This window comes from Pagrus pagrus (assembly GCF_965226575.1).
Source record: "Pagrus pagrus genome assembly, chromosome: 14".
NCBI lineage: Eukaryota > Metazoa > Chordata > Actinopteri > Spariformes > Sparidae > Pagrus > Pagrus pagrus.
The window spans coordinates 27636187-27660141 of NC_140198.1; the positions used below are offsets into that span (position 1 = coordinate 27636187).

The 23955-nt window shown below is 38.8% G+C and overlaps 1 protein-coding gene across 3 annotated transcripts in view; it reads left to right on the forward strand.

Annotated features, from left to right (window-relative positions):
• The window catches only part of opcml (opioid binding protein/cell adhesion molecule-like), a 405678-nt gene that overhangs the window by 266013 nt on the left and 115710 nt on the right, over window positions 1-23955 (forward strand). For all 3 annotated transcript variants that reach the window (XM_084373546.1, XM_084373545.1, XM_084373547.1), the window contains one exon: window positions 3716-3951. In XM_084373546.1, the coding sequence (XP_084229672.1) occupies window positions 3716-3951 (236 nt within the window). The remainder of the gene's footprint in view (window positions 1-3715; window positions 3952-23955) is intronic.

Sequence of the window (23955 nt, forward strand, 5' to 3'; positions counted from 1 at the left end):
CCCAAAAAACACTTGGTTAGGGTTTTGGCTTGAAATACCCGTATTCGTCACCATAAACACAGCTGACATTTGTTCCGAGGTTTTCACACTCACAAATGTTGAAACACAGTGTCGAATGGCAGTCACTGGCTTGGCAGTCTTCTCGCCTTTGACTACACCGCCCTCCCCTCCACCTCCCGATATGAAAGTCAGGTCATTAACATGTAATGTGAACGTGAAATGACAGGCTTAATAGAAATGTCCATACATGACACCTACAAATGTGAATGTTTGTGGTTTCAGAAACAATACCAACATTTTATTCAATTAACTGAATTGTACTTCTCCCCAAATAATGAAATACTTGAATGTAGTGATTACCTGAATGCAACCGACACCTTTAACATGTCCCTGATTATTGTTTCTTTTCCTCTTCATTGTCTGATAGATAATGTCTCCTGTTTGATTTACTGGTGGTCAGTGCTTGTAGTCTGCAGGCTCATCCCTTCAAATTCCCATCATACCTTTGTATCATTGGCATTCAGTATCAGACACAGACTGCACATGTTATTGTTGGCCAGAGTGTGTTCATCTCTGAATCTGAAATTTACATGTGAATATTGGGTGTGTGAATGAATGGGTGTGTGAAGAGCCCTAATTGACGTGCTACATATGTATATGGGCTGTGTGACATACATTGTGCCAGGACCTGCAGCCCAATCTGATTAGGCTTTCTGCACTGGATTTGTCTACCTGCATCCATGAGCTTACTGAAACTTCAGGTTATTTGGGGTTTAAAAAACTGATTTCACAGTTGCAAACTCATGCCATTTTTTTAAGATCCATTAATCAAAAAAGAAATTGGCACACAACGTAAAATGTCTTCCCACTCTTTTCTGATTCAATCAATAAAATGTTTTGCCAAATTCTAATTTAAAGTGATGTAAATGCCCATTGCATTCTGAGTTTTGCTTAATGTTGAGTTTAGATTCTATTATTCCCCTGTAGAAAAAAAGACTGCCTTGTATTTGTATTAATATATCTAACGCTGATGTAACCTGTCTATATGAATCAGATATGGTAATGAATGTGCACAGTATATGACAATATGTTACTGACGTCACATGGGTATTCAGGAATCATTGTGGGCATGTCTAAACTAGTATGATAATGATTGTGTTATTGTTGGAAAAACCTTTCATATTTCATTCATTCACATTACTATTTGAGTAATATGCAAACACATTCTTTTCAATAATTGTGTTTTCTTTTTTTAAAAAATGATTAATTGTTATCTCAACTAATCAAAATGTAGGCTCTTGTTCTAATTGGATCCAGTTCCTGCTGGGAAGAGTGTCCATATAAGTTCAGCTCTGACCTGATCAAATGTTTTAACAATACAATTAACAATACATTGATATGTTATTGTTATGTCGCTATGAAACTATATATGGTTTTAGATTTTGGATATTGTTATATTATGATTATGACATAAGTGTTGTCTTGAGATTATTTTCTGAATTTACCAGACTGTTCTGCTTGTTCTAATACTTAGTCATTCTATCCACGTTACTGATAATTATTTATAAAATATCTCATTGCGTAATTTTCATCTCCACTAAGGAGGTTTTGTTTTCACCCTGTTGGTTGGTTGGATTGTCAGCAGAATGACATACCAACTACTGAAAAGATTTCCAGGAAACTTGGATGGAGGATAGGCCTCGGCCCAGAATAGACGGCATTAACTTTTGGTGTGGATCCGGATAAATGGATCTTAAACATTGCGAAATGGGCCGTTTTTCTGATATTTTCATAAATTTTTTCAGGGAATAATGCGTAGAACTTGATGGAAAAAAAAACTGCCATATTTAGGTGGCTGGTTTCTGTGAGAAAGTACAAAAGGGGACAGTTGTGCCTTTTCCACCATAGCCCAACAGTCCCCTTTTTGTACTAGGTGCCATTGTAGTTTATGAAAGTACCAATGATTACTATAATTTTGTTACAATATTGGCATTGAGGTATTTGGTCAAAAATATAGTAATATTTGATTTTGTCTCCCAGTCATAACATTTATGAAGTGCATTTGAGGAGATATAAAAATGAATTGAGATTTATATTGTGTATCATGATAGCCTAAAAATACTGCAGTATGATTTAATGGCCAAACTGGCGAGGCCTAGTTGGTGTAAGGTGTAGAGGATGATCAACCAAGTTAGTTTTACTTTCAGAAACAGAGAACCTTTTTTTAGCTCGTATTTGTATTGTATTGTAGTATCAAGTGTCATTTTGCTTGAACATGAATAAGAGCATTTCACCGTGCTGTGTTTTTTTTTTTTAACCTGTTTGCCTCGATCTCTTGGTATTAAGGTGGCACTGTCAGCATGCACATTATCTGTGCTCCTTAGATTTGTGGTACTGCTGACACACCCTGATATTAAGTTATGTGTAGTGCTTGTACTGTGAATACATTTGCTACTCATAAAAGAGACCTGTCATGTCTTGACTGATGTGATCTAAAGGATAAGGCGTGTGTCATCACTGTGTGTGTACAAGACAGTGATGAATTTGTCTGATGACAACTTCTCAAGGAGCACTCATGTTGTCATCTCTTACTAACAAGATTTCGTTATATATTTTTTAAACTGATACATAACCTAAGTTTGATCTACAGATTATTTTACTCACATTTGAATTTTCTTCCTACTACTCACTTTTTTTTATATGTGCACTGTAAAAAAATGAAATGTTTAGAAAAGACAAGCTCTCAAGGCAGGAAACTTTAATAAAAATAACTTTATAAAATAAGGTTTAGCAATTACAAATCATTTCCTCAAGCAGTTATAATCATTAGTGTTATGATAACAATGTATAAAATAACAATGGGACACCAATATTAGTATTGCAAGGGGTTGCTTGTATGAATGTACAAAGACTATTCTGCAGAGTCTGCAGCTCTGGAGCTTTACAGACCTTTATAGTGAGTTTTAGCTCATTTTTCAGCTGTCCTGTCCACAACTGTTTTATTTTACTCTCACTGCTATCATGGAATCTTGTTTGGCCACAAGAGACAGATGTTTTCAGGGAAAAAGTCCACCCACTTTACATTACCTGCTCTGCACCAAAAACCAGACAACAGTCAGAGACTAGCTGGTGAACAGAGTGGAGTATTTAACAGCTAAGAGCCACAAATTTGCCTCGGGAATTGAAACTACAAACAGAGCTAAAATAGAGTTAAAATGTGACACATATGGGGGATGTTTGAAATAAATACCTTCCCTATCATTTTAAAGGTTTTCTGAAGAAGCTCAACCCAAATACGATGAATACTAACCAAGTATGATAATAGTTTTTTTTTCAACAACATAATTTGATGATTGGACAGGTTTGAAAGTAAAAGTACAAGTAAAGAAACACATTCACAAAACTGCCTTACTTAGTACTGAGCCACAGCTGCAGACCCTTAGTCTTAACAACCTGTAGTTCATAGAAGCTATAGAAGCTAGGGTTTTTACAGTGCACTCTGTTTAAAATGGCCTCCTCATAAAAATCCAACAAACAATTTCAGTTTCACCTTCTAAAGAGCACTTTTACCTTTCATAGCACCTCATCAGACACAGCTGGATGTCAAAATGCCCCCATATTTAAATAGTCTTTGAGTGAAGTTTTGTTAGAGGTTTTATTGAGCAGAGATGCTGAAGGGCTGAATCTCTAATGTTAGTTTTGTATTTTCTTTCAGATGCAATGTGGACAGCAAAGTATCACGTGTGGCGTGGCTCAATCGCACCACCATTCTATTTGCAGGAAGTGAGAAGTGGTCTCTGGACCCTCGCGTCATCCTGATGGAAAACACAGCAGTCACAGAGTACAGCATCAAGATCCAAAATGTTGACGTCCACGACGAAGGGCCCTATGTCTGCTCTATACTCACAAACAAGAAACCAAAATCCACAAAAGTGCATCTCATCGTTCAAGGTAAGACCCGTCAGTGATTCTATTCAGCTGCAACAAATAACCAGATGTGTCAAATAAGTGATGCTGAATAAACAGTGACGTGTGTTTGTTGTGTTGCAGTACGGGTGTTCATTTGTACGAATGGAGAATTGTGAAGCCAAGTTGTTTTTTTTCTAGATTTCACTAGTGCAAGTCATTAGTTATATCACATAAATCTTCCCTGTTTTAGGATGGTGTGATTTGATGGAATTCAGGAAGCATAAGACCTGGTGATGTAACCAGGATTCAATCTCAATTTAATTTGAGATTGCTGATAGATATTGATTTAGGACACAGTGTGCTGAAAAATTTACCCGCTCAGTTTCATTGCAAAGTCCTGCTAAATCAACTGTCAAAACTGGAACAACTCTTATGATGAAATCTATTGCCTTGGTGAGCTTCCACAAACAATTAGCACCAATGCCCCGAGCCTGCATTTGAGGTGTAGATCATGAAGCTGGACCAAATTGACATGTAATTAAGACTGAGATGAAGTAGTTGTATCACATACCTCCCATAGAATCATAAAGATAATACAATACATCAAGAAAAAGGCTGCTGACAGCCTGTGGATGCACATCGCACCATTTGAGATTTTAAAATGAGTTAAGAAAAAAATAACAATTTCTTTGTTTCTTTGTTGAATAGATTCACTTTCATAAAATCATAATTAACATTGAGTGATTCTCACCCTGTTTAATTCATAATGATATCTCATTAACTTTTAATTGATGCAGAGAAGCATCAGGCCATTGTTTTAATCAAACAATAGACAAGCATATTCTCACACAGACAAGGAATTACATCTCCAATTATACTTTCCCATGGACTTTATCTGTCGCTTTTCCTGACCTTGAATAACCCAACCATCTGAATGCTGCAAGCTCACACTTGAAACTAAAAGCTGCTATGAGATCCACAGAAAAGGCAAAGCTGGGTTTTTGATATACCAATAAAACACTGGTGGTGGTGCTTTGTGTTTTTACACCCAAGGAGGGATGCACCTGCTTCTACAATCACTACACCTGTGAGAGCAGCATCTGTCAGTGGTACAAGGGTGGCAAACGACAAGCCAGCTCATACCAAAATTCTCCATGTAAAGTAAGAATGCAAATTTCAAGAATGACAAAGTGATTTTATTTATTTTTTTCCTTCATAAAGCATTTTAAATCTACAGCTCTGGGCTCTGATAAATGAATAACCCAAGTCAATTTGGTATTTTAGAAGCAGATTATTAGAGCCAGACAGACAAATCAGTCAGGCTGTACAGATTATGATGGAAAAATAATGTATCCATGTAAAATTGTGGTGCTGTGACTCTCTTTTGTCAACCAATGGCAGACAAGTTCAAAATATTAAATGCTGTAGTTGGTACCAGTAGACATGAAATAGGTTGAAATAGATGACCCTGGCACAATATTAGTTACGAACAACACCAACAAAAGTTGCAAAGCTGTAATTGGTTAGTTGTAATGGTAGTCCTACAACAAATCGTATTGTCATGTTCCTGGAACAACACCAACAGCGATGTCAGTGGCATTATTTTATATCTGTGGATGGCAGAGAGGGAAGCTTGTTGGTTTCATGGCAGCGGCCCTGGCACTTGCCACCGCGTGATCTTCATCTTCCACGTTGTCGGTTAATGTGCTTGATTGTAAACATTGTTAAAGCAAATTTACCGGTAATCTTTTAATCATTGACACCCCTAATAGCATAGACACAGACAGAAGAAGAAGAAACCATCAATAATTATTTCCTACATCAGTATTAACGACACAACATATATTTACTTGTCCTATAAAGATAAAACATGAAATGAGACAGATTGGATGTTTTTGAAGATATATTTTAGCTCCTGCTAATATAGATGGCAAAGCCAGCTGTAAAATCTATTGCTCAACTCTCTCAGCTCTTATGTTTTGGATTAAAATCTCCTTCAGATGGGGTTTAAGATGTCGTGTCCTCCGGCAGGAAAAACAATTGGAAGATATATAAGAGAGGGTTTTTTACAATGCAAGTTAAGACTTTCAGACTGCCTTTTTATGCTGTATTTCTGTCTGGTTTCTGTAAGTGAGATTAATGCACAATGAACGTTGCCATGCAGTGAAGTACACTCTGATATTTATGTAGGCAATCCCACTGTTTATTTGGGTAGAGGGACAGACATGCAGGGAACTAGCATGGCCCAGTATTTCCCCCATGCTGGCACTTTTTAGGCCCAGCAGTGGTGTAATGTTGCTTTGGCCTGATTACACACATGCCAGTACCCAAGAAGATGAATACAGTTCTAACTTATGATTGCTGGCGCTTGTTAAACTTTGTGATAGTTTTTTGTTATGGGAACATTTTGTAGGAGGGGGTACAGATACAGATTCCTGTCACACCCTCAAACCGAGTTACAAATGGATGAATACAGTACAGTACAGCCACCTTTATGGCAAAGACAGATCAGGAAGTCCATGGGGGATGTTAGCAGTGGCTTTCGTCCCCACAGGCGCTCTCCTTTCTAGAACCTCAGAAATGGAGATTGGTGTTGAACCTGTACACAGAGAAGGACTCTGGAGGGTAACATCAATCAGCCCAGTGACCTTGTCAGCTGATACCCTTAGGAATATAGGGCATCTGCTTCCATGGTGACTGCACACGGGGAGTGGACTGACTGCAGTTAAGCCACACTACAAGAAAGAATAATATCTTAGAGTGCTTTGTAATGCATAGTGTATCTATCCCAAGGACTAGAGAACTAGCCAAGGACTTGGAGTCAACATCAAGTGGTAGTTACACTCTGATCCCAACTCTAAAGACTTCAGTTCTTCTTCTTTAATGAGCAAAGAGCCTTGCTGTTTCCTTCGTATCGACTATCCCTGAAACACCATGACACAGCAGCATAGACATCAATTCAACTTCTTCTTGAATTAGGACACTTGGAGACAGTGTCAATATATATGGTCTATGCAGAATATTAAATATTGTAATACATTATCAATATAATGCTTCCTTTAAAAAGTATATCCACTCCACGGTTTTGCTGCTGCAGTCTTCCATGGTCTAACGTGACCAGTAGCTTATGGTCGCTAATCAACACATCCTCATACCTAAAAGTCTGAATAGGTTGATTGCATGCAACTCCCTAAACAACATTTATCTCATGGCCATTGTCAGAGACAGGCAAACTGTCACAGATTGATTAGTTTAAAAAATACTTGGTTAAGTTCTGGAAAACATTATGGTTTGTGTTAAGATAACGATGTAATACTTATATAACTTAAATAATGAACGCACCTATTTTAGGTAAGTGACATTACTTCTGCTCTGTATGTGACAACACTGTAGTACGATAAAATAACTCATCATTTTGCTTTCACACTGGACATGAACCTCCACTCCACTAGCACTTTATACTACTTGTCGCACTTCCTCCCTTTGTTGCAATAATAATTATTATAGCCACTAGGGGTCGCCGCATGAAACTTCAGTATGGGTTATGGGTTATTAACCTGTCGGCCTATTTGGTTGTTTTTAGTGATGAGGACAGGCTATGGCAAATTCAATGCGTCATTAACCTGGTATTGCCACATTTGGCCAATTGATCTCTAAACGTCACAGCCTACCTTTAAATACCTGTGTTGAATTTGGTGTTTTCATATTGTACTGTCATCCTTAGATAAAACAATTGTGTAAAAAATGTGATCATTTTCCAAACCTTTTTGACATATACACTAGGGGTGTCACGATTTCGATTTTTTATCGAAATAGATCGAAATTACGTCATGGTCTCGCATCGAAGTCAGAGAGAGGATCGACGATCCCCCCCCCCCAGCTAAGCCAGTAGCTATTAGCTAGAGCCAGTCAAACGATAGCATGGTGTTACACCATTCCTGTTCGGCTCCCGGACCGTGGTCGGGAAGCACAGGGGAGATGATTTCCTCCAGGGCTGAAGTTTCTGTTTACCTTCGGGGTGAACCCCCTTTCACGTGTTAAGCTGGTGGGGAAATAATAACAGGGAGCTTTGCTGTATCTTGAGGAGCCGTCGCCTTTATTCAGCCAAACTGCAGCCTATATTGTTCACTTTATTGCTGTCGCTACTGCTGCTACTCCTTTCGCTTCTCCTTCCTCTCCCATTCATTCACTGTCCGCACGTACGCACGCTCCCTCACTCTCGCTCGCCCACTCAAACCTTACACACCTTGTATATGTTCAACTGTTCGGAAATAGTTTGTTAAGACACTTAACTGTTCAGAGAAGACTATGGACATGGCTGTTTTATTTTTTGTTTGTTTTGTTGTGAACTTGAATGTCATCTTCTGTGAATAAGACTGCAGTTACAACAGAGAAACTAGATGGCAGGTTATTTCAAGTTTCCAATTGACTGAAGATAGAAGTTATTGTTACATTATGTTGTTAATAAATGTTTTAAATTTGACAATGTAGTGTGGAACATTGCTAACAAAGGTCAGATATTATATTGCATAAAAGTCTAGTCTAAAAATGGCAGCAACCTGTGCTTTAAAAAACATAAATGTAAAAATGGAGAATCAAATCGAACCGTGACCTTAGAATCGAAAACTGAATCGAATCGAGGATTTGGAGAATCGTGACACCCCTAATATACACAATTGAAAACAGTACAGATACAATATATTTAATATTTTACCTCATCAGCTTCATTGTTTTCTGTAAATATATGCTTATTTTGAATTTGATGGCAGCAAAGCATTTCAAACAAGTCGGGACAGGGGCAACAAAAGACTGGAAAAGCAGTGGGATGCTCCAAACAAAACCTTTTTGAAATATTCCACATGTTCATTGGTTACAGGTGATAGGGTATGAAAGGGGCTTCCTTGAAAGGCTCAGTGGTTCACCACGTTATGATTGTATAAAGGATATTACTACAGGGGCTCTGGAATAGTTCATAAAACTGTCCGTACACACAATTTGTTTGTCAAGATTGTATTCTATTTTTATTTACATTTTACACAACATCCCGACTTTTTGGAACCAGGGTTTCATTACATTTCTTCAGATTTGAAAGCCTGTAACATATATGTCTTTGTAGCTACAACTTTATTCTGGCTTACTGTTGCTGTGACATCAGTGCAGAAACAAACCTTGTTATTGTTACAATATTTGCTAGAAATAACTCGTTGAAATCCCTCAAGATGTCAACAGCACAAGTCAACATCTTCTGCCAGCAGACAGTCACATTTTTGGTTGTCATTTTATTTTTGCCCCTTGCCTTTTCACACCTCAGCTGGCTTGTAACAACTGAACTTGTCCCCCTTCCTTCAGTGCATACTGGTTCAAACTCTGAGCACAGCAGGTGCACGCAGTGTTCTCCCCATGCGGTCTGCTCTGTGTCTCTGTCTCATCCATCGGCCTGTAATGCCTTTCATGAAGAGAAACAGAGCAGGCCATTGGGATGGGCCAAGTATTTTGCCTTCAGTTGTGGATTTATCCCAACTTTTGTTGTCCGTATGAAACCAGTTACTATTTAATACAGCTTGTCTTCTACCACTTTTCTGATGTTTAGTGAGCTTCCAGCAGTCTTGCCTCCCAGCAGAAAAGGGCTTTTTTTGTGTCTGATCTCTCACAGTCTAATCACATGCAAGTCAGGTGTGAGGAGATGTGAAGTTCCTTGGGGAAATATGGAATAACCTGTAAAAAAGTGTCTATAGTCCTAAGAAGGTGCTCACTGAGTGCATGCAGGAATAAGCTCGAACTTACCACAGGCCTGAAAAGATTTTGTTAGCGAAGAAATGGCTAAATAAAAGTTCAGCTACATTTTTAGTTTTGCTTCATTTTCCAGTATATTGCACATTCTAGGACTACTTTCAAAGCAGTTTCCAAGCCATACTCGAGATGACTCAGCCTTTGTGGCTACTTCTCCACAATGTTTAAGTCTCAGTGTACTCAGCCCTAAGGCTATGAAGGTGTTACGCTTACAGCATGCCCCAAAATATTTAGTTTCGGGAGGTGCTTCCCCTGGGTTATTTTTGTAAGCCCAGACAACCACAGGCTGTATTATAGAAAGTGAAATTATATTTGTTGTTACACAAGCCAGTGTAGAAAATTAACATTCACCCAGTTAGTTCCATTTGTGATCTTTGTGTGAAAGCATGGATGTATGTTTGTGTTCAACCTTCCGAAGTTTTGCAGCAGTTGAGCCCAAACCCAAGGGATGAATAGTGTTGGGGTAATTGCTCAAGAAAAGGAATGAACTACATGTTACTTTAAAAAATAAAAAATAAATTAAAAGAAAAAGTAATGCAACTTATTTACTCGATATAGGAAGTAATTTGTCACATTACTCATATCTTATAAGGTCTTTTTTATGGACCAAGATCAATGTTTTTGATCACAAAAGTGAGATAACTTTTAACAGTTTTTAATTAACTTGAATTAGAATTTCCCTTCATCACCAGTACAGATGCTGACACGTTGTACCAAACATACTTGAAATTGAGGTTTTTCAATTAAACTGTAAGACGTATGTTAAAATTATAATAATTGAATTATAATGTTCATAATTAATAAATATCCCATTTGTAAACTCATTTGACATGAGGCCAATTCCCAAAATACACTCATGAATTTACAGATTAGTTACTCTACAGACAATCATACAATCGGGAGTTATTGATTATATCATCGATGCTGGACTTTAGTCTGAGCCAAAGTCAGGCAAAAACTGTTAAAGCTGTTTTTTGTGGCATCATCTAGTGCACTCAGTATATTGTTGTGGATTTTCTTGTGTCATTTAAATTTGCATTTCTTTATTTTTGTAAGCTTACATAGAAAATCCCTAAATGCATGTAACAATTGCTAAATTAATCACTGTCATGCAAAATAAAAGTGTGATGTTTGATTTAGAAAGTCCAGCTTCAGATCTTTGATGCTGTTGATTGCATGTTGCAACTCTGAACCTCCAAGCAAACAGTATTATTATCCTTCTTTGAGATGCTGTTTTAGTCTCTGCTGTCACATTCATCAAGCACATTGTGACTGGCACAGGTTTTTAAAAGATATAAATACATATCAGATATTGAGGGTTGCTGGTAGAACACAACAAAATACCGCAGTCCCCCAATCAGTATTCTACTTCTTCTAACCTTTTTTTCCAAATAGTGTGCTGTGCCTATATGAAGAAAAAAACACCAAGAGAACTTTTCACCGGAATCTATCCCGAAGAATTGTAATGAATGCATGAAGTATATTGAGTGGTCAGCACTAAAAAGGAAAACGTTTCTTGGTTTAACACTGTACACTGTACAGTAGTCATTAACATAAGTCTGTTGTCTGAGTTAATGATCCAGAAACTGAGTGTTCACACCAGTGTATATAAATGTGATGTAATGTTATCAATATGGCCTATATTGTCAATAAGTTGTTGTTTGTCCTTTGCTCATTTGGCAGAGATTCTGCCATCACCAAGAAGATTAAACCTACCTTTCAGCTGAAATATTTCATGAGATTTTATGAATTATAATGACAGATATAATTAATTAACAGTTTAGATAATTAAATAATTGATAGACATGATGATGAAACAGTTATGGCTTTGTTAAATAAATAAAATCCCTCATGGGCACCACCTTTATATTTATCTCCATGGTTACAGTCACCACAAACCATCCAAAATTAGCTGCTCTGGAAAAACACTGTCACTGGTGCCAATCTTGATCTTGCTCCCTCAGTCAATATCAATCAATAGAGACAGGTGAAATTTGTTCTGGAGGAATTTGGCACTGGACAGAGCCTGGGGTATTACCAGTGTTGTTGTACAGCATTTTTGTACTTGTTGACTGTTAGTTATTTAAAAACAAAGGCATGTTGTTTCTTCTATGTATTTAGAGTGTAGTTGTTCAGTAAATTGTCACGGAATCAGTTCTTTATTCTTAACTGCATATAAAACAAATGGATAGTTTAAATTGGATGCTGCATTAAACAAAGCATTTAGTAAAGGCATTTAATAAGACACAGATTTCCACCACTCATGCCTCTGTAATAGTGTATGTTAATTAACCTCGTCCTCTTTTGTCATTTAAGTGTTGTGTATTACTGGTACACAGGTACAAAGGGAAATTAAAGTGCAATGAATTGTTACATTAAGTTCCACCAATTTAACATGTTTTACCAGTATATATATATGTGTTTCTAAATGTTTACTATGAATGACACACTATACACTATAATTCAGTTGTAATTCATAGAACATCTAATTGTTTCTTTCAGCTCGTATGACAGGATTAGGCCACCTGTCTATCTACCTTTCCACCTACCTGTCTGTGTGCAATCTGCCCGTGCACTCTTGCGTATGACCGGAGACTTCCACAGGACTAGACAGATATATTCCCAAAGCTGTTAGCAAGCTACTGACATAAGAATGTCAGAGAAAGTGCAGCCAAAATTTCCCATTACTAACATACTATCTTGACAGCAGTGTGAGTACTAACAATAGCCGTGTTCGTTGTTTAAATTCATTATAATAATGTTAGATGTTTTCTTACGTGTGAATAACACATCTGGTAGTAGGATATGGTTAGCAATAAAAATGATGTGCTGTGCTTACAGTACACAGCCCCTGAGCATGTTGTTCAACAACTGGCTAACTCAGTACAAAGCACACACCTACAGCAGTAAGGAGTAGTTGAGCCAGGTAGGTTTTGTAGAGTGAGTAACATTTGTGACGGCTTGTGTTTATACTGTATAATTGTGTCCTTTATAGAGTTGTTAAGAGTAAGGGTGCTCCGATTGATCGGACACCGATCGTTATTGGCCGATATACATGATAAAAAGTTTGATCGGTGGCGTCTATGAAGCCCGAGCAGAAGAGCCGATCAGATAAACATAGGAGACGTTTATTCATGCACCGCTAAAATGACACAGCCACACACACCACAGGACTCTTCTGCTCACCAGCTGCTAACAGCTAACTAGCGCTCCTTCTCCATAATTCATAACATTTATTTATATGACCTGAAGGCATGATAACTTGCATTAAAATGAATTGAGGCTTTATGTTGATGATGACCTGCAACTCCATGGCTGTTTGACCGCTGTCATACGCAGTCCTCTTAATGAAATGATGCTGAATTAGACCCAGCGGCAGGTGTAATGGGAAGGGGGGAGCATCAGATTTTTGGGGAGGGCACATTAAATCGGTACTTTGAATTGCAAATTAAATTAAATCTAGACCTACTCCATATTTTGTCTGTATAGCCTACAGCTAAACAGTTATATAACTGCAATAAAAAAAATATTTATTTATTTAAAGTGATGTTTCTGCAAATTTTTAAAACGTATGTTACCATGAGTTAACACTTTTTTCCTGAAAGGCCACAATATAAAAAGAAGTATGCTGCAAATGAAATATTTAATGGGATTTTGACACAGCTACATATCTGCAGAGATCCGCTTAAAACAAATAAAACATACCTGTTTCACATCAATGTGTCAAGCTAAATTTACACAGTCAATCCCAGAATAATTCTGACTAGGAATGCACCATAACTATCGGCCCCATAACAGGACATTTTAATTAGTATTTATAGATAATGAAATTATTGCCGATACATGCTGCATAAAAGTTTGTTCACTATCTGCCACGAAGAAGAAGAGAGGGGGAGGAGCAGTAGAATGGTTGATGCTAGAATGGATGGAGCGGAGGGACAGGGGAGGGACACTACTTTATTTGATAACTTTAGTTACTAGTTACATTGCAGATTCAGATTAAACAGTATTGATGGGTTATTACTTGCGACATGTAACATGCGTTTAACAAATTTCTTCTTATTAGCAAACATTTTATTCAAGTTGAATGCGAATGAGTAAATGGATAAGAGAAAATGGACATGAATGCTTCCATCCTCTACCGTTACATGAATATTAGGAGTTGGTTCATTGAGATAGGCAGTAGGTGACTTCAATCTTCAGTTGTGTGCGATTATGCCATTGCAGAGGAAGAGGGCGCAACAAGACGACATAGGTAAATGAGCGCTCTTCAAACCTCAAACTGAAAAAACAATGTAGAAAACAAAATTTAAATATGGCATACGCTCCATACAGCCTGATGTTCTAGTTTGCTACTATTTTTTATTTTTTTTTGGCTTGATTAACTCGCTAAGTCTGTTTTCATTGCACATTGTCCCATTTTGCTTTTATCAGTTGCATTTCATGAGGTCTTGAGTTGTAAACATTCACGATGACAGATGTCAGAATTAATTTACAGAGCATAAGTTCGACAGTGTATTTTAACACCAAGTATTTGTTGACAGAGAGATTAACACATTTCACTCAAACCAGAATTACATAAACTCCAAGAGACAAACTGGATTTGCTTCTGTCTGTCTACATTGCATAATTACAATTTAAACCAAAAGAAATAAACAATAGGAACCAATATAGTGTATAGCTTTTCATAAACTGCAATATAATGCCTTTGTGAGCTAGGCAAAGATTTAAACAAATTCATGCATCTTAAATGATGTATGAGGAAAAAGGCATCTCCATTACTGTCTTTGTATTTATTTGTGAATACATATCCAGTACTTGTCTATATAAAATGTTACAGCAACATCACCAGAAGCACTCCAGTACTTAAATGCTGATGAAATAAATCAACGTTTTTTTTTTCACTTGTAGTTTCACCCCATGATAATTATGGAGTGCATTTTTTCACACACATATCTCACACATCTTCTTGATAGATGAAATATCAAGTGAGTGAAAGGTGCACACAGTTTACTCAGTAATTCTTCATGGAATGTGATTTAACACACACTCCTGTATATCCCCTCACCTTCTCACATACAATCAGGAATTATCTGAAGTGGTTTAAGTTCAAGTTCTTTGTTGTCAATGGGCAGTTTGGACCTGCTGATATATAGTATGTGAACAGCATACAGTATGTGAGGTTGGTTTACTTGAAATTCACTTTATCAGTTAGAAAAAGGTACAGACGAAGAGAAAAAAAAACATTCACCAGGTCACATGCATATGTGATGGGGATGATGCACCATGCACACAAAAAAATATTGTGTCCATGTCCAATTTCAGTGTCCACTATGTTCCCGCGGCTCATGGTTAACACATGACAGTTCTAAGAAATCCCTCTGAAGGAAGAAAGGACTGATGGCAGACAGCCCCAACAGTAAGAGCGACAGAAGTGTGTGAGGTCTGAGTTCCAACATCTTTCAGGGAAGAATCACTTTGGTGAAAGGTAGACTCCTACTTTGTTGGGCTCAGAATCCTTTGATGCTTTGGCAGTAGGGAAAAGACTTAGCACAGTCAACTGCTACCTTCACGAGAAATGCCATTACAGGGTGAATTGTTAAGAAGTGGAGACGGTGCACAGGCTTGTGGGCAAGTGCAACTGAACAGGCACCATACTGAAACTCACCAGGGTGACATCCTTTATATCCATCTCTGCAAAGCTAAAATACTCTGAATATTTGCCAGTTGGCCTTGCATGCTATACCAAAGTACCACTGGGGAATTCCCAGTGGTTAGTGCTTTTGGCTCACGGCAAGAAGGTCCTGGGTTTGAGACCAGGGTCTGATACCCTGCCCTAGCAGGGTTTTTCTGTTTCACCCTATGCCTGCATGGGTTGCCTCCGGGGACTCCGGCTTCCTCCTATAGTCCAAAGACATGCAAGTTAAGTTAATTGGATACCTTGAAAAAAGCCCTGCGATGAACTGGTGACTTGTACAGGGTGTACCCTGCCACTTGTCCAATGTCAGCTGAGATTGGCTCCAGTCCTTGTGGCCCTGTAAAGGATAAGAGGTTACAGATGATGAATAAAAAAGTGATACCAGGACAAATATTATCACTTTTATGTGGTGTATGATGAGTAATAGAAGTTGTCGGACAGACAACAGTAGAATAAATGCTGCTAATATTGATTATGGACTGGATTACATGTAATTAATTTTCAGGACCATTATTTTGGCAGTGCCCCATCTGCAGTAGGACAGAATGGAGCAGACTGATCAGTACGTTTCTGTTTCATACTGTCAGCCCGTGTCCAATGTTAGGTTTACGTTTGCCGGTATATGTTGTCTTTTTCCCAGTATCACGTGTAATTGTCTGGCAGATAAAAATATCAATGGACAAAATGTCCGGTGAGAAATATACACAATAAATTCATTAAAAGCATATTAAAGAAACACTAGGTAGTTTGGACTCATTACTACCCCCAGCTGGTTGAGAAGCGCAATTATCTGTTTCCAGTGTCGTAAATACTGTTGCTGTATGAGCATCCCTGGGGAAAATGAATACACGTGAATTTATTGACGGAGCCGGCGAATCACGAAATCGTCTGAAAAAACCTCAATTGAGTGCCAACAACAAGCTAGATGACGATGTGTTTGGTGTAATAACTACAACCAACTCGGTACAAGAACAGTAAGTAGCATGCTAACGTTACCGATAACAACAATAGCCTAACGTTACCTCCCGACCACACTGTTCAACATCTACGTTGATTATCTGCATGAACTAAGGAATCTGCAACTTTTCAAGACAAGACATTCATTGTATTTTAAGCTGGGCATACACTGTGCGATATTTTAAATCCTTTGATTCAGCTCCATCTCAAACTGCACGACTAGATCGCTGAGTTCAAAAGTTCGCAGCCCACGAACCATGTTCTCACACTATATGACCCGATGCTCTGATGCGACTTGACTGCTCACACTATACGTCCATACACCACACTTCGGACTTTTGTATCCGGAACTGCAACGTCAAAAAGAAGTAGAAGAAGAAGAGAACACACACGAAGTGACAACAGCAGAGGCTAAAAACATTAGCTCCTCATCTCCTCACAGCGTTGCAGCTGAGCGCTGTGTGTGTGTGACGGGAGGTTGAGGCAAATCGGCTCGTGGCACTGCTTCTACTGTGTGATACCTTCAGGAGGAGCGACCAGGATTTCAAACAAGTCTGATTTTCTTGCGACCACACGATTTGTGATCGGGAGCTCGTCGTGAGGTATTAATCTCTCCTCGTTACCCCATGTAAACTACACGAAGCACGATACACGATTGAGCCGAAATTCGGCCCGATTAAAAAAATAGTTGCACGAGTGGCAAATCGGCTCAAAATGGGCCGACAATCGCACAGTCTATACCCGGCTTTAGTAAGTTAGTCATCGTTTACAGTCACTACATGAAAACGTGCAAGCTATCGAAACGGAGAGCATTAGATTATCTCCTGGCTTATTACGGTTATAAACTGTGGACAAATAGTGCCCCAATGAACACCACATAACAACAAATCAACTCGAAGTAAAAATCGGTAAGATAATAAATATGTATATATGTAATATATGACTTACAAATCCAGTAGCATCAAGGCTAGGTCGCCATCAGTCTTGAAACCCATTTCTTACTCAGCTTGCGCCACCTAGTCCAATATTTATCCGTGTCCTATCACTTTATCTTTTTCTTTTCTTCGCCTCCTCAGACAATACCTTCTTGGCTATTTTAGCTGGCTCGGCCATGGCATTGGTTTACGAAAAATCCAAGTAGCTGCTGGCTAAATCCACCGATGAATAAACGTTTGATGTATGCCGTAAAGCAGGTCGCACTAGACGCCTTTATGTCAGATAGGTTCCTACCCGCTCTGGGAAGTTACACAGTGCGGTTGCTGCCGGTGCGACCCCCCTCAGGCTGCAGAGACGTCACCATTCATCCTATTAACCGTTTTTCTACCACTTAACTAAGTTTAGAAACATTATTTTAAGGTCGAAAAACTACCTAGTGTTGCTTTAAATAAGCGATTGCTGGGTGACCTATATGATAATTTGCCAAGACAACTTAATTATAAACGTATATTATGTAAAAGTTTCTTTTTACCACCACTGTTAAGACAGCGAGGGATTTACTGAGTGTTCAGTCACGTCCCGCATTTACCGCGCAAGCTTCATCTCAGCCAGCACGCTGCCTCCAATCTCTTCCAGAAAAATACATACGGTGACGTACAGTGTTTGTGTTTTACTGCTGTTTAAATGTACACTATGGCTATTTAAAACATCTGTCTGGTAGTTGTTTTTTATGGACGGAATTCTGAAACATCAACAGCCAAATTGAATGTAAGAAAATTGTGTAGCATAAACTCTGAATGGCAGATTAAACATTAAAATGATGTAACCTTTCTCACATTGTTACCTGAAACTAACAGAATTGTCATATTTTCATCGCATTTTCTATTGTTTTTCACTGTATTGATGTTCAGCTGGCTCTTTTTTTATCACATATTTTTGTCTTTTTTACAATTGAAATGGTTGTCTGACTGGAGAATTGGCACCACTTACTGTTTATCTTGATGAAACATCTTTGAATAATTACTTAACAGTGGGAGATACAAAAAAGCATTCAATTGCATTTTCCTATGCCAATTTAGTCAAATTTGTTTCAAAATTTGAAATATTTTTGGATGGGTACCTAGCTCCTGTCTCTCTCCACATTTTCTGTCTGCAAATTCAATACTCTCCAATCAAGACACATTTTTAAAATCATCCGAATAAAACCTCTGTTTGCTGGTCTCACAGGAAAGTCCACAGTAAAATAGAACTAAAATAATATATAATTATATAATAGTGAAAGAATCAGTTTTGATCTTTCTACAAGATGATCAATAGTGCTCCTTCATCAGTTAATAATTGAATAACTCACACAGCACTATGACACCACCCAAAGTTATTTTATGTGGGGACAATTTATAATTCACAGCTAGAAAGGCCTACCTTTGATCAGGCAAGCAATTCAGACCTACATAGAAAACCATTGGTAACGGTGGTTAGCATGTTGAAGTAGTATACACTGATCAGCCACGACATTAAAATCATTGACAGGTGAATTGATTAACAATCAATCAACTCATACAATGTTGTCCAGGGAAACCTTGGGTCCTTGCGTTTATGTGGATGCCACTTGATATGGATCGGCCATAAAAAAACAGTTGTAGACCATGTAAACAACCTTCTGGCAACAGCAGCAGGACAATGTGCCTTGCCACACTACAAAAACCTCTCAGAAATGACCCAAGGAATGTGACAAAGAACCCAAGGCATTGATCTGATCCCCAAATTCCCCAGATCCAATCTGACATGCATCTGCGGGATGTGCAGGAACAGGTCCAATCCATGAAGAACCCACAGAACCCGAAGGATCCACTGCGAAAGTCCCAATGCCAGACACCACAGAAGTCTTTTGTCTCCGCCTCAATGTGTCATAGCTGTTTCACAAGGGGAACCTGCACGATTTAAAGCTGGTGGTTTTAATGTTGTGGCTGATGTTGCAGTGTATATCATGTCAACGAATTGGCCATAACCATTTTAACTGATCTAAGCTGAATCCCACTGAAATGTTGTGAAGTGGACTGGTTTTGAAACATTTTTTGTAAAGTATACACAGTTGTGGTTAAAACTTTACATACACTTATAAAGAAAACATTCATGAAGTTTGGTTCAATAATGAATTTATTATAGGTCTTCTGAAAATGTGACCAAATCTCCTGGGTCAAAAGTATACATACACTAATTCTAATATTTTGTTAAATGTCCCTTGGCCATTTTTTACCGGTCATATTTACGTTTGTTTTGGTGACAAGCCTCGTACATTTTCACTTGATATGGATAGATCTAACAGCCTTCACTTGTCACAAAAAAACGCGACCGCAGCCAGGGACCACAGCCGGCTAACTGTTGGCTGGATTGATATCTCCACAACTGTGCCACTGATATGATAACACACACACACATCAAGTCAAGTCATGTCATACAGCTTCATTACAAAAAACTGACCTGTATTTCTAAGATAGGCATAGGAACCCAGTTGAATTGAGTGGGGTGTACAACAAACCCATTTGTGTTGTGTCCAGTACATTACCCATGTTGAAACAGTTGAAGCAGCGTGATTCCACAAGACTGGTCAGACTTGGATATGAATTTCATGTGAAACTTTCCGTAATGAACAATTGTTTCTAAAGAAAAAGCTGCAAAACTCAGAACAAAGATCCATAAACCACACACACACACACACACACACACACACACATTCCACATTCACTCTTTGAGGGCACAAAGGAGGGAGCAGGAGAAACAGTTTCACCATATACACTGGGTGAGCAGCTTTCACAGTCAAAGAATGTGACTTCATGTCCTTATGTATTCTGATTGTAACATTCAAACTCCACTTTCAGTGTCAGCACTTTGGCCTTGTTCATGTATAGTTTGAGTGCAAAGAGATGAGGCCTTGCCATATACATTATGCATTGCACGTACTGTATAGTGGTTATACAGTTTAATGCACTTTAAGTGTCCTAATGCCCTGAGTCCTAATAAGAATTCACAGGATGCACTGTTTACATAGTTAGATAGAGTGCTCAAAGAAACCAGGCAGCTTGCTTGAGGAACCTGTCTTAACTTTAGGGGAAAAAAATAGGTGTTTTCTTGAAATATACAAATCCTTATGTTTTATTCTACTAGAAATTTGACAGTTATTATTCCAAAGGTGCCAAGAGTAGTGATAGGAGACTTTCTGGTTTAACTAACTCTGTATGGCTTCCGATACAAGTTGAGATGAAGGAGGCGGTGAATGGTGACTGTGTTGATCTGTGTAGCCTCAGGGGTAGACGATAAGGGAAATTTGCCACTTTTGAAGATCACTGGCCCCACCATTGTAACCACTGGCCCAGGAATCGATCCCCTTAACAACGAAAAAGAACAATTTGATGACTAACATTTATTTTAATACTGCAGTACTGAGGTACAAAAGTGCAAACAGTGCTGCATTACTCAAGCAAAATCAGTTCTTCCTCCATCTCCTCCTCAGCTGGTTGATTTTTGCGCCCCCTCCATGTTACAGGGCGTTTTACTTGACACATGCTAAAAAAATAAGATAAGATTTACAGCCTCACCCCACACTAGAGCTGCACGATTCTGGAAAAAATGTGAATCACGATTTTTTTGCTTAGAATTGATATCACGATTCTCTGGCACGATTTTTTTCACAAAATGTTTCTTGCACTGATGAACTTTAATAAAACAAAAAAAACATTGCTTTGGCAGAGGCATAGTAGTAGTTCTATCATTGGAAGAGAAATGGTTTTTGCAAAAGTAAAAAAAAAAAATTGAGACATGCGGCTGATAACAACTTCCCCTTATCATCATATGCACATCAAACAGTCTGATTTCCTTAGAACTTAGAGCATATGGCCCTGAACATAGCACTTCAGAATTGAACGCTCAACTCTTGAATCTTTCATTATGTTCTCTACAAGGAAATTAAAAAAAAAAATGGACTTAATACCTCATCAACTTATTAGCCTTTTTAAAATTATTATTATTATTACCATAATTTTTGTTGTGGTGATACAAATACAATACAGTTTATTATTGTTTTTGTTGTTGTGACTTTATAAAGGAGTGAAATCAGGCGCTATAAAATGAACCGTCAGGCTCAAATACGGCTCCATGATCCGACTGGACCATAAATCAGACTTGATCAAAAAATGATCGCTTTCCCGCAATTCTGCCTCGACCACTGCCCGCTGCTTATTGTACATGTCAGGGAGCGCAACGTTTGAAAAGTAGTTGTGGGAGGGCATCGAGTACCATTGGTCGAGAGTGTTTATCATCTTCCAAAATCCCTCATGTTGTACAGTGTTTATTGGGGCCATATCTTTGGCTAGGTGATATGCGATAGCTGCTGTGATCTCCTTATGTCTACTGGAGTTTGGTGGGTATGGCGTTGCATTGTACAAGGTTCCGGTTATTGACATCTGTGTTTGTTTCTTGCCTTGTACGGCTTCATCATGCTGTACTTTGTGGTGACGTTTAAGGTGATTGTAGAGATGTGTGGTGTTGCCGTGCGGTGCTGCAACGACGGCAAAACACACTTTACAATGCACCTCACACTGTTTGTCATCGTCTGGCTTAAATCCAAAATACTTCCACACCACCGAATGCAAACCTTTTTTGGGAACGAGGTCGGTTCGGGTGGGTGGGTGACTCTCGCCACTACCACTTGGGTTTTCGTCGCCATCCATTCAACCCTCCTTACCGCAGACTTTCCTGCGCTTTAACTCTCACTCTTTCCAAACACTCAACTGCAACCAGGCTTCCTCCACTGAATCACGTGTTGTAAAGACGCTTTACCATAGGTTGAGGGAGGAGGCAGTGGCAGTGCTGCGTTTGGGGGCGCTCGAAAAAATCCGGGAGGAAAATAGGAGCATTTGTTTATGATGCAGCTCGACATATAAAATGCTTCAGAATCGCCGTGTGTAGAAATGACATTGTGTGTATGTGTGAATCGAGATTGCGATTTTTTAACGATTAATCGTGAAGCCCTACCCCACACCATGTTCTCTATTGCAGACATCGAGTTTAAATGTTTGACCAACAGTGTTTTACAGGAGGACGATCTGAACAGCTGTTCTATTCACACTTAAAATGTTTTTTGTCTTTTCAATGTAATGTTCAATCTATGAAATCAATCTGTGCCTTTTTTTTGCCAAGCTTCTCTCAAGTTTTACTCTTTCAAATTATCAACCATCTACAGAACTTTTCAGTACGCTATTTTCTACTTCTTCTTCTCATCATCATTATTACTAATTATTATTATTAATAATATTGTTTAAAGTGAGCCTCTTATCGTTTAACAGAAAAATACATCATACAAACAGCAACTTTTGCAGCATTGTCAGTCTGATGGCGAGTTATCACTTCCTGTCATCACTAACATGCTGTTAATAATCAAAGAAGCTCTGAGGCTTTGTTCTATATGTTATAATACAAGATTTAAGCATTGAGCTACAATCAGGCAACATTCATGATTCTGTACAGTCAAACTAACCAAAAATGTCTTATTGATCATCATTATAAAGTTTCAGGGTGGTCCTTTAACCATGGTAACTCACGGTGCCAGAGGGGAGGGAGAGACGCTGAATGAAGCCGTTTACACAGATACACTGCAGACAAAGTCCAGACTATAGTTGTTATTTCACACATGTAGCACACAACAGGAGACTCTCTGTGTCAGACGAGTTCTCACGTGCTGACTAAACTCAGGTGATAACGTAGCAGCGCGACGAGTCCTTGCTAGCTAAGCAGCTAAACTTTAGCGCCGCTCTGTGTTGAGATCCCGCCCTGTGTGGGTCACTACACTGTCATTGGTCAGGCGCGCACACGCTGTTAACGATACCATTGGCTGTAGAGTGTGACAATCTGTCAATAAACATCAGCCAACAGTTCTCCTCCGATCTGCATTGATCTCACAGGTCGCCTCTGTGAAGTTTGAATGACGGAAATCCGTCGTAGCGACGGAGAACTTTAATCCATGCTGGCCCTACCGGGCCAGTGCTTGGAGCGTTCTGGTGGCCCTGACGGTTTTAAAAGTACGTCCGGGCCACCGGGCCATTTATATTGTCGACCCCTGAGCCTTCTCAGCAGTGTTAATTTTGTCAGACGAGACGAGACAAAAAATATTCGTCAACAATGTTTTTTTTCATGACGAAAACGAGACGAAGACGAGATGAAATCAATGCCCTTAAACACTGACTGTGACGAAATTTACATGCATTTTTTGTTGACGAAAAAAGACGAGACGAAATCTACTTAATCAAATAAAACGTAATAAAATATCTCTCTTTTATCGTCACAGACTTTTAAATTACAATCCAAAAAGTGCCTTCACTGGATGCGCGTCAGTTTTTTCCTCCTCCTGCGCTGCTGCCAGGTGTGTGTGTGTGTGTGTGTGTGTGTGTGTGTGTGTGTGTGTGTGTGTGTGTGTGTGTGTGTGTGTGTGTGTGTGTGTGTGTGTGTGTGTGTGTGTGTGTGACGCGCGCGCGAGGAGCACACAAAACACCGGTGCTCTGTGCTAAGTGCAGCGAGTACAAACAGAGCTTCTCTGGTGAAACGTGCTACAGAGTAATTTCATGTGTTAACCCGTGTTTCAATAAATGTATTCCTGCCTGATAAAACTTATT